At 34.9% G+C, this 15,198-nt stretch overlaps 1 protein-coding gene across 5 annotated transcripts in view; it reads left to right on the forward strand.

The window, feature by feature from the left end:
* NEDD1 (NEDD1 gamma-tubulin ring complex targeting factor) overlaps positions 1–15,198 on the forward strand; it is a 43,645-nt gene that overhangs the window by 18,554 nt on the left and 9,893 nt on the right. For all 5 annotated transcript variants that reach the window (XM_022562392.3, XM_022562393.3, XM_030763473.2 and 2 more), the window contains 5 exons: positions 6,104–6,333; positions 7,978–8,179; positions 8,559–8,754; positions 12,311–12,439; positions 14,841–14,888. In XM_022562392.3, coding sequence (XP_022418100.1) covers positions 6,104–6,333; positions 7,978–8,179; positions 8,559–8,754; positions 12,311–12,439; positions 14,841–14,888 — 805 coding nt within the window. The remainder of the gene's footprint in view (positions 1–6,103; positions 6,334–7,977; positions 8,180–8,558; positions 8,755–12,310; positions 12,440–14,840; positions 14,889–15,198) is intronic.

The raw sequence follows: 15,198 nt of genomic DNA on the forward strand, positions 1-15,198 counted from the left end.
AGTATTTTTTTCTTATAAGTCACTTGTTCTTTTTCCCTGTATGTCCAAAAGATTTTTTTTTCCTTTAAAATTCAGTAATTTTACTAGACTGTGTCTTGGTGTTGGTCATTCTGTATTGTTTTTCATAGGTACATGGTATTCTCAATTAACATGTAGTTTCAAATCTTTTCTTCTTTCAGGAAGTTTTCTTGAATTATAGTTTTTAGTATTTGATATTTTCTTTATCTCTGTTTTTTCCTTGTTGGATCTTCTTATCTTCAGTGATTTACTACTGTCTCTCAAATCATTTTTAACTTTTTCCTTATTTTTGACTTTTAAAAAGTCTTTCCTTTTGACCTATCTTTACGGTATTATTTGTTGTATTTATTCGTTCTGTATTCCTTTTACCTTTAATGAAGGCTACATAATGTAGCCTTCATTTTTAAAAGGATTAAAATTTCTAATTGTTTTCCAAGTTCTGACATCTCATTTCTGAGTTTTCTAATTCTGATTTATGTTGCTTTTTAAGGTCTTGTATCATTTTATTGTCTTTCTGGTCATCTGTTGAGAATGCCTTTCTTCTTGTTCTCTTTGTTCTCATAATAACTTTGTATGGGATTTATCTGTGAAGTCAGTTTCCCTGAACTCCTAGACAGAGACGGAGTTTAGAGGGTATCTTTTCTAACTTTTCTGAGGTTGCTTGGCTTTGTGCTACTCCTGTACTTGTATGTGAATTTTCACTTTCCTTCAACTATATTGACTCCATCCCATTCAGTTTGTTTCCACTCTTAGTAGTGTCTTCTCAGTATGGTGCCCTGACCTGGGAAGGAGATACCTTGGCTGGACAGTTTTGGGAGTTCATTGGAGCTAAACTGCTCTAGCCCTTCAGACCTTTCTGCAAACCTCTTGCACAGAACCACTAATGCATTGGATATTCCTGGTCTAGCTGATGTTGTCAATTGGTCCCCATGCTTTCCTGTGAATACCTTTTGGCTATTTGGGGCTTTTCCTATTCGTAGATCTGTCTCAGTCCCTGTAATTTCCTTCTGCTTCCTCTTGCACAGATACTAATACTATGAAGGACTATGGCTGTTAAATGTTTGACTTACTAGTGTGTATTTTGGGGCTCATAGGGATACTTGATAGTCTAGTTTTGTTGTAAATGTTTTCATGGGGTTTTAGTTTTGCTATTTGGTTTGCTATCTATCTGTAAAACACACACACACATACGCACACACTCACATACTTCTACTCACTGTGCTGGGATTCCCCAAGACCAGGTTTGATGTTTCACTAGGAGGACTCACAGGACTCAACATGTAGTCATACACATGGCTATGATTTATTACAGTGAAAGGATACAAAGCAAAATCAGCAAAGGGAAAAAGGTGCATTGGGTGAAGTCCCAAGGAAGCCAAGTATAAGCTTCCAAGAGTGTTATCTCAGTGGAGAGGATGTACTTAATTTCCCCAGCACCAAATTGTGACAACATGTATGGAACATTGTCTACAGGGAAGCTTGTTAGAGACTCACTGGCCAGGGACTTTGTTGGAGGTTGGTTACCTAGGCACCCTCTACCTAGCATGTACCGAAATTCCAAACTCTACTAAGGAAAGCAGGTGTTCAGCCATGGTTCAGCCGTAAACCATATCTTTTGCACAAACAGTTTAGGCACGGTGAGCCACTCTTGTCAGTCAGTGAGCCACTCTCTTCAGCTGGGGTGGTGGGAACCCTCCAAAAATCCAAGTTCCAAGACTCCAGCCAAGGGCCAATCTTGAAAGCAGGACTTTCTAAAGATAAGCAGTCTCAGGCCTGCTTGTGCACACATACACACAAAAATGGGGGGATTCAGGGAGATTAAAAAACTCTGCCACCATCATAACCTCTGTCTTCTCAGAGCCCTCCAGTTACAAGGACTTTAAGCAAGACAGAATTATGTTCAGATTTCCAGTTTTGAAGAGGTTATTGCTGCAGTAGTGTGAAGGATGGATAGCAAGCCATTGAGAATGGAAATGGGCAGTAGCTCAGGTGACAGATGATTGGTGCTTGAAATAAGACACTGGGAATGAAGAAGAGGGAGGAATGGAGTTGAACAGATACTGTATATTTACAAGTGTGTGTATGTATGTATGTTTGTATGTGTACATGCATATATATATATTGTCATATATGTATCAGAGACTATAAAGCTATAAGAATGTGAATGTACATTCCTATCTCTGTGAAGGGGAGGCTTTTCTAAGTGTAGGAACAACGTCATAAGTCATGGGACAAGTTTGATGTATTTAAGTACATAAAAATCTAAAATCTGACAAAAAGCAAGACGATAAAAATCAACAAAGTTGAAAAGAAAATGGGGAAAATATTTATGTCTATGAGAGCATTAATGTCCTTATTATATTAAGATCGATTGCAAATTAGTATTTTAAAAATCTTAATAGCCCAATAGAAAATAAGCAAAATAGATTAATGGGCAATTCACAAAAGAAGGAAGACAAATGGTCACTTAGCATTTTTCAACCGAGAACCTTTAAAGCGTGAACAACAATAAAATACAAATTCTTTTATAAAGTAGCAGTTTTTAAAAATAATAGTAGTCAGGGTACTTGGAAATTGGAAATAACCTAAGTGTCCATCATTAGATTATTTAGATAAATTGATATACTCGTACATTCATATATTATCCAGCTATTAAAATCATGTAGTAGAAGATATTAATAACACAGCTAACTTTATAATAATAAAGTATGGTCCCAAGGTTGCTGTTGGTACTTTACTCAAACGCAAACATACATATACACAGAAAAATACTTAAAGGGATATCCTCCAAATTATTAACCAGTTTTTCTCTAGGTGGTAGGATTATGGATGGTTTTTCTTTTCCTTTTTGTGATTTGTTTTTTAAAGAAACATTTCCAAATATTTATAGCAGGGGTCAGCAAATTATGACCTATAGGCTGACTGTTATTTTTCCTAGAAATATCTTGAATATGGAACAAGATAGGGACTTAACAAATGCTGTTGATACTAAAATGAGTTAATACTTATTTTAAATATAATTTAGATAAACATTTCATTTATCCAGGATCATTACATATTCTCTTGATATTCTAAATAGATGATGATTTAATAGATGTAGAAAGTTCAGAAATGAAGGTCTGTTATCAAAGAGATAGAGGTGAGTTATTGACAGAAACCAGTGTGGCTACGTAAGGGTCTTTTAAAAACTTATATGTAAAAGATGCTCAAATGTATGGTACATGAATGAAAGTGTGAGTCATGAACCTGTGAGAATAGTAGCAACACCTACTATGTACCTGGCTTTTTGCAGAAATGCTATTTAATCCTTAAAGTAACCTTGACAGGCAAACAAAAGTGTTTTCTATGTTGTTCACAAGAACACTGAGGCTTGGAGAGTTTAAGAAGTTTTTACTGAAGTCATACAGAGTTTGGCTCTACTTGAACGCAGGTTCATCTGAGAGGAAGATTTATGGTTATCTTTAGTCTTGTTTTTCTTTTCTAAATGAGTTGTCATATAGGTCCACAGAATTTGAGGCAATATATGGAATTTAGGTTTTGACTTAAATTCATTTTAAATTATTTATTAAATCTTACAGTGGTCCCTCCTTATCTGTGGGCGGTGCGTTCCAAGACCCCCAGTGCATGCCTGAAACTGCAGTTAGTACCGAACCCTGTATATACTATGTGCTTTTCTACACATGCATACCTATAATAAAATTTAATTTATAAATTAGGCACAGTAAGAGATTAACAACAATAATAAAATAGAACAATTATAACAATATACTGTAATAAAAGTTTAGTGAATGTGGTCTCTCTCTCTCTCAAAATATCTTACTCTACAAATTTAACGCCATTTCCATCCTAACTAAGCATTTATCACACACTGTGGCTATAACTCACAGTTTGAGGTGCGCAGCAAAACTAGCATTAATTTCTTTATCCTTCCTCATAATTTCACGGTTAGAAGATTCATTCTTACCATAGTTTTTTTTCTTTTCTTATTATGATTAAGTTGAGAACTTTTACCTTTTCACTTAATGGAAGCACTGCACCCAGCCTCTCTTTGGCATATCTGAATCGCCAATATCATTAGTGTTGCACTTTGGAGCCATTATTAAGGTTACTTGAACACAAGCACTGCAATACCTTGATAGTTGATTTGACAGCTGAGATGCCTACTAAGTGACTAATGGGCAGGATACCCTGGACAAAGGGATGATTCACATCCTGGCGGACTGGAGTGAGATTTCATCATGCTACTTAGTGCTCAATTTAATATTTTTGAATTGTTTATTGCTGGAATTTTCCATTTAATATTTTTGGACTGTGGTTGACCACGGTACGTACCTGAAACCATGGAAAGTGAAGTTGTGGACAAGGTAGGGACTACTGTATATAAAACGGTAAGCTCCTTGTTCCCTGCTGTATTCAAGCAGATTCTGGATGGCCCGTATTTTAAGGATGTTTTAGCAAATTACTACTGTGCCTAAGAGGTTGAACTTTATGAACTTTGAGTATCTAGAAGGTCTGTGATTTTATGGTGATGTTTTGTTTTTAATGTTCTGCTTGTGCATTTTATCCAAATTTAGATTATGTGAAGGGCTATAACTATATGAACTCTTAAAATGCTACAGAAGTCTTTTACAAATTAATATTTTGCTTATGTTTAGGTAGGTTGATATATGACTCTGCAAACATTATAATTCACTAAGGCTCTATATCTTTTATATAGTCAAGGTCCATGTAGTTTATTTTTTCTTGAGTGTAGACCAGAGGAAAGATTTGTCTATTCAAATGGATATGCTTTTCCTCAACAAAAATGGAAAATATAAACCAAAATTTTGTTTGTACTTTAGCCATATGAAAATGAGGAGCCCAATTTCATGGTTGACCGTAGTGATTATCTTACCTGAGGTGTCGGGTTACAAATACTAGTTTCCTTAGACAGAATTTGTGTTATGTTATTCCTAAATATTTTTTTGTTGTTGAGGGCTAATACTTACTATTTTGAAACATCTTAGAAGTAGAATATGAGTTTTTTAATATATAAAAGCTAGTGGTTTTAAATCTTTTTGGAGTGCGATAGATTAGATAGAACAAACAAAAAGCCCTCAGGTTTGACTTTTGTTCTGTGGCAGTTTTATCTGGGACCTATATGTGTAGTTGATACCTGCCATCTAGAACATGATTCATTGCTTGACTCCGGACTGTAACTAAACTGTTTGAAGGTGTCTTATAGCTAGTTTCCCACTCTTGTGGATTCTACTTAATATTCATTTCTATACTTACATTGCTATTTCTGTGGGGGGGAAAAATAGCTTAAATGTAAAATACTTAATTCTCAGCACGATAAATGATAATATCAGTCAAGTTTGAAAGCAACATTTTAGTAAAAGTAGATAAAATTCATCCAGTTTTAATCTAAGACCTGTTTACTCAAACTGGATCTTTGTATATTCTTGTCCAGCAGAAACTAGAAAGAATGTCTCCACTGCCTCTAGAGATGAGTGTTTTAGAGAAAGGCTAGCTTTGCCCTCAGGCCAAAGCTTTTGAAAGAATGGGTATATAGCCCATCCCCAGTCTAGAGTGTTGCCAATTCCCCTTTGTGTTTTAATTTTTTATTGTGCTTCAAGTGTTGAATTGCCAGCACATCAGTTTCAAGCATATCCAGATATCAAAAATATATACTGAAAACAAATGCAAAATATTACTGCTTATTCTCTACCAGCGTTCCCTTATACTTATTCATGATTTGACTGTGACTGGGCCTTTTATTTAGGTGGAATGTTCTAATCCTGTTGAATTAATGTAGTTTACCTCAATATATTGTATTTTTCTTCTGAAAAAGAGGTGACTGAGGTAACTCTACTCCAACATAATAAAATCATGACAAATATTCAGTTACTAGAATTAAGATGTCTTAGGGTCATCTTATAGCCCACTAAAGGATTTTATGGTTGTCATGATTGAAACCTGTTATGCGATAAACCAGAGAAGTTCTAAATCCCTTGTGAATAATGTGGTTGGCCATATTTATACTTTATATAAAATGTTCTTATGTATGCTTACAATTCCGTAAAATTTATTTTTATTTTCATAGTCTGTTCGGCGCTTGAAGTATTCCTTGTTTAAGAAGTCGCTACTGGGCAGTGTTTCGGATAATGGAATAGTAACTCTCTGGGATGTGAATAGTCAGAGTCCATACCATAACTTTGACAGTACACATAAAGCTCCAGGTTCAGGCATCTGTTTTTCTCCTGTCAATGAATTGCTATTTGTAACTATAGGCTTGGATAAAAGAATCATTCTCTATGACACTTCAAGTAAGAAGTAAGTATAACATGCTCATTTCTTAATTTAGTAACAAATAATTCTTTCATTAGCAGCCATATTTGTGATTTGTATAGACCTCTGATTAATGTTAGAAGATGTAAAGTTTGTGTATTTGTTATCTAATAAGGTAGAATTTTTTTTTTTTTCCCATGCAGAAAAAACTAGATGAGATGTGGGTGTTCTTTAGAGCAGCGGTCCCCAACCTTCTTGGCACCAGGGCCCGGTTTTGTGGACGGGGTGGGATGGGGTGGGGGTTGGGGAGATGGCTTAGGCCATAATGCAAGTGCAGAGCAGCAGATGAAGCTTTGCTCGCTCGCCCTCAGTCCGCTCACTTCCTACTGTGTGCAGCGCGGGCCGCGGACCCGAACCCGTCCGTGGCCTGGGGGTTGGGGACCCCTGCTTTAGAGTACTTCTGGATGATGAATGTTGAGGGGTAGCATGTTAATGATTTCACATCTTTATTTTAGCATGCATGCATATTACTCTTTTTCAGAATACAACTAAATTTGTATATTTTTAAAGCAATATGATTAATTTGCTTTAAAATTAATTCATTATCTAGAGCAGGGTTTCTAAACTGTTGACATTTTGGGCTGGATAATTCTTGGTTGTGGGGAGCTGTCCTGAGCATTGTAGGATATTCAGCAGCATCCTTGGCCTCTACTTACTAGATGTCAGTAGTACTCCCCAAATTAAAAGTAGTAAAATTACCCCCGGTTGAGAACCACTGATATAGAGCTAAAGGGTACATAATTCTCTAAGTATCTAGGTCTGTTATGCCTTCTTGTTCTTCTTACAGTTATAAGTGTGCTTGGTTAGCTTAAAAAACAAAAAAAACTGGAAGACTGCAAGAGGTTTATTCAAGACACCTAACAATATCTAATGATCATGTGAAAGGAAGTGGCATTATTATAATATTACTGCTAGGGAAGGACCTACTGTGAGCCCCTTTTTAAAGTTTACTGTTACTTATTTTACTCTTCTTTTTTTTTTTTTATTCTTTTCTTTTTGAACTAATTTACTGAGAACCCTAACAGTAAACCATTCCTCTCGTATACCTGACACTCCAGCAAGGAGTTCAGCTTCAGCAGATCAGTATCCATACTTCTGTATTAGCTTCTGGGAGGATTAAACCTTATGAATCCTTTTAGCTTTTGGGTCAAGAGATGCATAACCAAGAGCAAAGTAGCAGCTGCTTCCTTGTCAAAGGTCATAATCCTCTTGAGGCCTAAGCAGGTCACTAAATGGAAAGGGGATACTTAGAGCCTCCTTAACCCTGAGGCTATAGAGCCCTTATTTGTGGAGTAACATGCAGGAATTCTATCACGTTCACTGCCAAAATAATAATTACTCAAAGAAATAGGTCCTGTTTCTAGAAGATATAGAATGTATTGTATCTATTGGAAGTGAATAGAAAAATAGGTTGGAGTGCTTAGCAGTTCCTTTACATGCCATTGTAGTAGAAATGGCTCCAGGTCTAATTCTGCATTTCTGCTTTAAACAAACATTTGAGATGGGTATCCCAAGTAACTTTGCCGAAATCTAAGTAACTTTGGTTTTGGTTTACAGTTGTTTATATGTCGTATAAGCTTATATATATACATTCACATATCTACATATACTTTGCTCTCCTTTCCAAAGGCTAGTGAAAACTTTAGTGGCTGACGCTCCTCTAACTGCAGTAGATTTCATGCCTGATGGAGCCACTTTGTCTATTGGATCTTCCCGTGGGAAAATATATCAATATGATTTAAGGATGTTGAAATCACCCGTTAAAACCATCAGTGCACATAAGACATCTGTGCAATGTATAGCATTTCAGTACTCCACTGTCCTTTCTAAGGTAAGATATTTTCTTTTCTTTTCAGCATTTTTGATTTTACTAAATAAATCTAGTTCTGAATATAGAAATCATATGTTGTCAATTAAACACAGTGTAGTTTTGCTTCATAATAATTTTTATATCAAAGCATTGTAAATAATTTTAGCACAAATCCATTTGATACTTAGTTTTAAAACTTTTTTTGCACTTTTCACATTTCTCTCTTCAAAAATATTAAAAGGTTTTTATGGTTCAGAGGGAAACTCTCACATCCACCAGCAAGCTTAAGATTTCTAAGGGAAAAACAATATTTTTTAAACTAATAGGGAATTTATGAAATATTAATGTCTCGTGTGGAGCATTAGAAACCTGATCTTTTAAATATTCCCTTCCATTTCAGTCAGGTTTAAATAAAGGCTGTTCAAATAAGCCCACAGCTGTGAACAAACGTACTGTTAACGTGAGCACTGCTAGTGGAGGAGTCCAGAATTCTGGAGTTGTCAGAGAAGCAGCTACCACTTCCATTGCCACAGTTCTGCCACAGCCCACGACAGCAGTTGTGGGGAAAGGAACAGTTGCTCTTCAAGACAAAGCAGGTAAATGTTGTTTATATCTAGTATTTGGAGTTCCCATCCTGTCTCCTCCCCAAATGGATATCATTATCACTTTCTTTAAGAACCTAGAACTTAAATTCACTTGAGTATTTAGGTAAAATTATTAGTAGATAGTGAAAATTGAAAAAGTGAAAAATTTAACTTTAGCTATAAATGTTTAAAAGGTTAATGAAAGGTATTTCACTTACTCTGTTTAGCTGAACTTCCGTTGTAAGATATTTTAAAAACAGAATAATGCCCTCTCAGAAGTACCGCTACAGACTAGATGACTTTTCATTGTGCTTTTAGATTAATCAGTAGATAATATGAAACTTTGATGCTTTCATTATGATTTGATCTCAGTTAAAAAAAAAAGCTATTAATGGCCCTTATACTTCATTTTTCAGGCTGGAAAGTAAGTCAGGTGATGAAATGAATATATTTAAGTACTGAATAGTACCTGGCACATATTAAGCCGTAAGTTAGTCATTTGTTAAATAAAAATAAATGAAAATGTTGAAATTTTTAAGGAATTTCTTCTACTCTGATAATCGTATTGATGAAACAGTTCTTAAAGAAGAGTTCATTTAGACTTTGTGAAGGTATAATATGGTGATAAGCTTCCCCATACTTATCGTAGAAGATATTCTTTGCCTACAGTAAAGATCGTAATTCTCTAAATTCCTGAAAGCCTTTTTGTTTTTATTTTAAGAAGTTATGCTATACTGTCAACTTTCAACATATTTTTAAAAGTCTGCATGATATACCAGTATGTCTCTAAAGTATTCTTACCAGAAATGAATGTACTCATGTCTTTTTGAATTTTCAGGACAAGTACTTAAATTGAGCACAAATATTTGTTGGTGCTTTTTCAGTATGAGTTTACTATTCCCAAGTATAAGCAAAACTTTAATTTGTTAGTCTTGGTAGTGTAGAATTTTTTAAAAAATATAATAAGTATATTCACTATAAATTATCTTTGAATATCTATATCATCCTTACATAAAAATCATTATATATTATGTAGAAAAATAGTAAGGTCCTTATTTAAGAACTCCTAGAAACTAATACTATTGCTATCTGTTTAAAAGAAGAAATAATGTTTGCCAAGATGTTGAATTAACTATGTTATGAAAATTGGTGTTAGTTTAAAAAATTACTATTTATTTTATTCATAATTTTCAAAAATTAAAATAAAGATTCTCTCATTTATTGTAAACTTTCTGAAGTCTCAATGTCTTTCATTTAGTTTTTAATAAGGAAGTTTATGTGTAACAATGGCAGCATTAATTAGATATGGAAGACTTGGGTCTGCAGGGCCACCAATTAGTGATAATTCTTGGCTGATTAGCAGTTTCTGGCAAAATGCATGCTTACTGTGCACCCACAAAGACAAATTTCGGTTTATTGATTTTATTTTGAAATAATTGCAAACTTACAGAAAAGTTTCAATAATAATACAAAGAACTCTTGAGTTCTAGTATATCCTTTAGCAGATTCACCATTTTATAAATTTTACCACATTTGCTGCATCATTTTCTCTCTCTCAACTCACACACATGTACATTTTTCCCCCTGTGAAACATTGAGAGTATGTTAGACTTCAGTCTCAGATCTATCACCTTCCTGCCTGGATGACTTTAGGCAGTTTTCTTTTTTATATATATATTTTTTATTGGGGTATAGTTGTTTTACAATGTTGTGTTAGTTTCTGCTGTACAGCGAAGTGGAGTTCCCTGTGCTATACAGCAGGTTCTTATTAGTAGGCAGTTTTCTTAACCATGCTTTTTTCTCATTTTTCTCTTCCATAGATAATATTTAACATTTGGGGTTATTGTGAAAATCAGAGAAAATGTATCAAAAGGGCATAGCACATGTAGGCACTCAATAAATTATAGTGTTGCTAATATTGTCGTTATGATCATCATTATTGCTATTACTTTAAGCATGGTGTAAAATAAATTTAAAATTTGAAATAAGTTCGTATGGCTTCTACTGAAGGTGTCCTAATTTAGTTATTGAAAAGAACCTCTGCAGGTACTTCCCTGATGGTGCCATGGTTAAGAATCCGCCTGCCAATGCAGGGGACATGGGTTCCATCCTTGGTTCGGGAAGATCCCACATGTCACGAAGCAACTAAGCTGGCGTGCCACAGCTACTGAGCCTGCACTCTAGAGCCCGCGAGCCACAACTACTGAGCCTGCATGCCACAACTACTGAAGCCTGTGCGCCTAGAGACCATGCTCCGCGACAAGAGAAGCCACTGCAATGAGCAGCCTGTGCACCACAACGAAGAGTAGCCCCCACTCTCCACAACTAGAGAAAGCCCGCGCACAGCCTTGAAGACCCAACACAGCCAAAAATAAATAAATATATTTTTAAAAAAGAACCACTGTCTGCAGACTTGTTGCTAGTGCTCATTTTCAGTAGGAAACAGCCATTTAAGAAGAGAAAAATAAGGCTTTAGCACTATTTTCAAATGATACCAAGCTTCTATTTCATAAAGTTCCAGAGACTAGAGTTATGCATCAAACATGTTGAGGACCTAGAAAAGGGAGAGAAATTTCTTCTTTATAACCGATTACACTCTTGGTATAAACACCCTTCAATGACAGTGATGTACAAATGTTTGGTCATAACTTTTGTGAGGTTATTAGGTTTATTTCATTAGCCAGGCTTGGACATTTTTGAATATTGTGAACAAAGCTAATCTTTGTTTTTATCCCAGGCTTTTCAGTTTTCATTTGGGACCAAGATGGCAAATAAAACAGTTTTAAAAATGTAAGACAGTAATGTGCTACCGATTCAAATGCCAAGATTTCATCAAAGTTCTTGAATCTCTAGAACTCAGTCCTTGACCCAAAAATGAGCAAGAAGTTACTGAGCCTGCAGAGTTCCTATTATAACGTCCTTGCCCTAAAGTCATGCAATATATACTGAGAGAGGAAGTAAACTGCATGCCTCTTTATTGTTGTCTACTGTACTATTCTTTATGAGTTTGGTATTCTGGTTTCCTTCCTCTCAGTAAACTATCCCAAGGTTAATGAAGTCATTTAAGGTCAGTAACGCTGAGAGCAGTGTTAGGTTCCCACTGTTAGTGAAGAAAAAAATAAAAAGGGGAAAAAAGAGACCCATTCACTGCAAGCTGGGGAAAGGAACTAACGTTGCTTGAAAACTGCTATATGTTAGGCATTGTACTATATGCCTTAGAGACTTTTTTTTTAATCACTGGTAGATGATCCTAACAGTGAGTCAGTCACTAACAAAAATAAGTTGTTTAAGAAAAGTACATGAATTATTTAGAAAAGTTCTATCAAAGTAGATTTAAAAAGTGGTGTTATATGAGCAAATAAGTTATTTGCTTTTGAGGAGCCCTTCATTCCATGAAAAGGATGTTTAACTGAGCTATTGTTATATTCTGCTTTCTTTTCCTGATGCCCACAGTTGTAGTGTTACCAATGATATAGGTAAGGCATTCATTTTTAGAGCCTAGCTTCTCATGATAAATTTATTATGAGAAATAATAAAAATGTTTATTTTTATATCCAATTTCTATAAGGTCTGCCTCGAAGCATAAACACAGATATTTTATCTAAGGAAACAGAGAGTGGGAAAACCCAGGATTTCTCCAGCTTTGATGATACTGGAAAAAGTAGTTTAGGTGACATGTTCTCACCTATCAGAGATGGTAAGTCTGTTCAGATCAGAGGATCATGTCCTCTTGCTTGGGTCGTCATGACATTTTTATTCTGGCTAAAAGATGTGGATAATAGCTTCAGTCTCACTCTATTCATGACAGTTGCTAGTTTTCTCAATCCCTGAGATGGTATCTTTCCCTTTGCCCAGATATTTCAAATGTTATCATTCCAAAATACATGCTAGTAATTTTCACATGGGAACCAAGCAAATAGCTCTCAAGTTAGCATTTTCATTTCCACAGAAGTTTCTTAAAGGAAGTTTTGCCTCCATAGGCAATCTTTTACTTGTATCTACTTCTAAATAAATCTTCCCCAAATCTTGGATATTTTGATAGGCAAAAAATATCTTCCTAACATAAAAAAATTTGTTTGTTTCTTTGATTATTAGTATTTAACTGGTATTAAATGTTTTCATGGAGAAATATGGCTGGGGGTTAGATTGCCTCATCTTTTACGCTAACTATATATGAAAGTACCATACACATACACACACATACATACACACACACACACACACACACACACACACACACACACTTCCCATTGCTAGTAGACGTTGCCATTAAAAAGAAAAAAGCCAAAAAAACCTTTGCCAGTTTGTTAAACGGAAACATATATCGTTGTTCACTCTATATGAACTAGGCATATGGTTTGGCTGTGCTATTTTGGTGCTAATGTTCATACTGTTTTCTTTACTGGGATAGTCTCACTACTAATAGCAGTATTATTAACAGTATGGGTTAATTTCTAGAAGACGATTTGGCAGACTTAAATATTCATTCTTTTTGTCCTGTTAATTCCATTTCTATAAATTTACCTAAGAAAATATTCAGAGAAGCCCACAGAGATTTGTGTGTTTACTGTTTATTTATAGTATTGAAAAACAGGAGTGAATCTAAATGTCATCAGTAGCAGGGTGTTTAAATTATTACATCCACTCATGATCTTGTAAAATTTAACTTTTTGCTTTAAAATTGTCTGGTTTCAAAATTTTCTTCAACTAATTTCATAAGCAGAAAGAATAAATATATATGTAGTGGTACAGAATCATTGAGTGTCTTCTGCCTTACCCCAGCTTGAAAATGACTCCTTGAATTGCCCGGTCAAATTGCTATCTTCCATCTAATAAAAGAGGAAGGATTCCTTTCAGGATGAAGAGAGGTCATACTACCTAGTTGAGGGGTAAAGAGAGGAGAGATGTGGGCAAAGGAGGTAAAAATGGCTTGGGCTGGAGTTGAGAAAGGTTTTGGAGGTTAGTACCCAATTGTGGAGCTTCGTTTATGAGAACTGCTGGAGTAATTTTTTAATTGAAGGGGCTTTTTGAAAGTGTTCGAGTTATAAATGAAATCCTTTTTAATGGTTTTTGAAAGTAATAAAGGATATAAATTCCTTTTTAATTGCTTTTGCTGTTTAAAAAGATATGATTAGAATTTGAGCCATAGGCCCTTCGTTTATTAGAGTTTGATATTATTGATAAGAAAAAGACATGGATACTAAATATAGTACTGGTTTTCACTGTCAAGAGATTTGTGTTTTAATCTCAAAGATTCAACACTACTTAGGTAAAAGTCTTAATCTGTTTGTGCTTCAATTTCTTCATCTTTTAAATAAGAGTACCTCTGCTTTTGTTAGGAAAAAATGAGTAACTTATATAAAAGTGTCTGTGTTGTGCGATTACTAGGTATAATACGCACATGCAGATACATGAATGGATGGAGAGATGGATGATAGTCCTACTAATATGATAATCATGTATGATAATCAATTTATTGGCCATGTGAATTTCTGGTGAATTTTTTAATGACCTTTGCCCATTTTTCTATTAATCTGTTAAAATGGAGTTAAGCAATTTTTGGTTATTATTTGGTAAATGAATAATATTACAGTATTGAAATATTCTTAAACATGTTCTACCATTGAAAAAATTTTAATGAAACCTTATATTTTTAATAACATTGTGTTGCTTACAAAATATTTTTACATTATTTCAATTGATCCTCAAAACAGTCTTGTGAAATGGTCAGGGCATTGTCCCCGTTATATAGGTACAGAAACTGAAGCATAATTATATTAAAGTCTTGTCCAAGGTGACAGAGCTATTCAGTGGTATAAGCAGAACTGGATTACAGGTCTCTGGAGCCTACTCCAGTGCTTTTTCTAGTATACCTTGCTGCCTCATTAAATGACTATACACAGAATTATCTTTGCTGCTATGCATGAAGCTAAAAGAATGAAAAGGGAAGTTTATATGAATACTAGCTTTACCTTCACTCAGATTTTTCTTCTTAAAATTATTAGTCCCTGAACTCTTTGGGGAACGAATAGGAAGCCTAAATTGCTATGGCTTCTTTTTCACTATTTTTTAAATTTTATTTTCTAATTTTATTATAGATGCTGTAGTTAACAAAGGAAGTGATGAGTCCGTAGGCAAAGGAGATGGTAAGAACTGTTGAGAAGTATTTTTGTCAAAGTTGAAAGTGATTTTGTGTTATCTACTGCTGTGTAACAAACAAATTACCCCAATATTTTGAAGCTTAAGAGAACACTTACCATCTCATAATTGTGGGTGAAAAATCCAAGCATGGCTTAGTTGGGTACCTTTGGCTTCAGATGTCTCATGATGTTTTAATTAGGGTATCAGCAGGGCTGCAGTCATCTCAAGGCTTGACTGGGCAAGGATCTGCTTCCAAACTCATTCATGTGGCTATTGCCCGAAGATATCAGTTCCTACCTATGTGGGCCTCTCCAC

This window comes from Delphinapterus leucas, chromosome 11, assembly GCF_059928025.1.
Source record: "Delphinapterus leucas isolate spDelLeu-1000000601 "Yukka" chromosome 11, BTC_Dleu_Yukka2, whole genome shotgun sequence".
Lineage (NCBI taxonomy): Eukaryota > Metazoa > Chordata > Mammalia > Artiodactyla > Monodontidae > Delphinapterus > Delphinapterus leucas.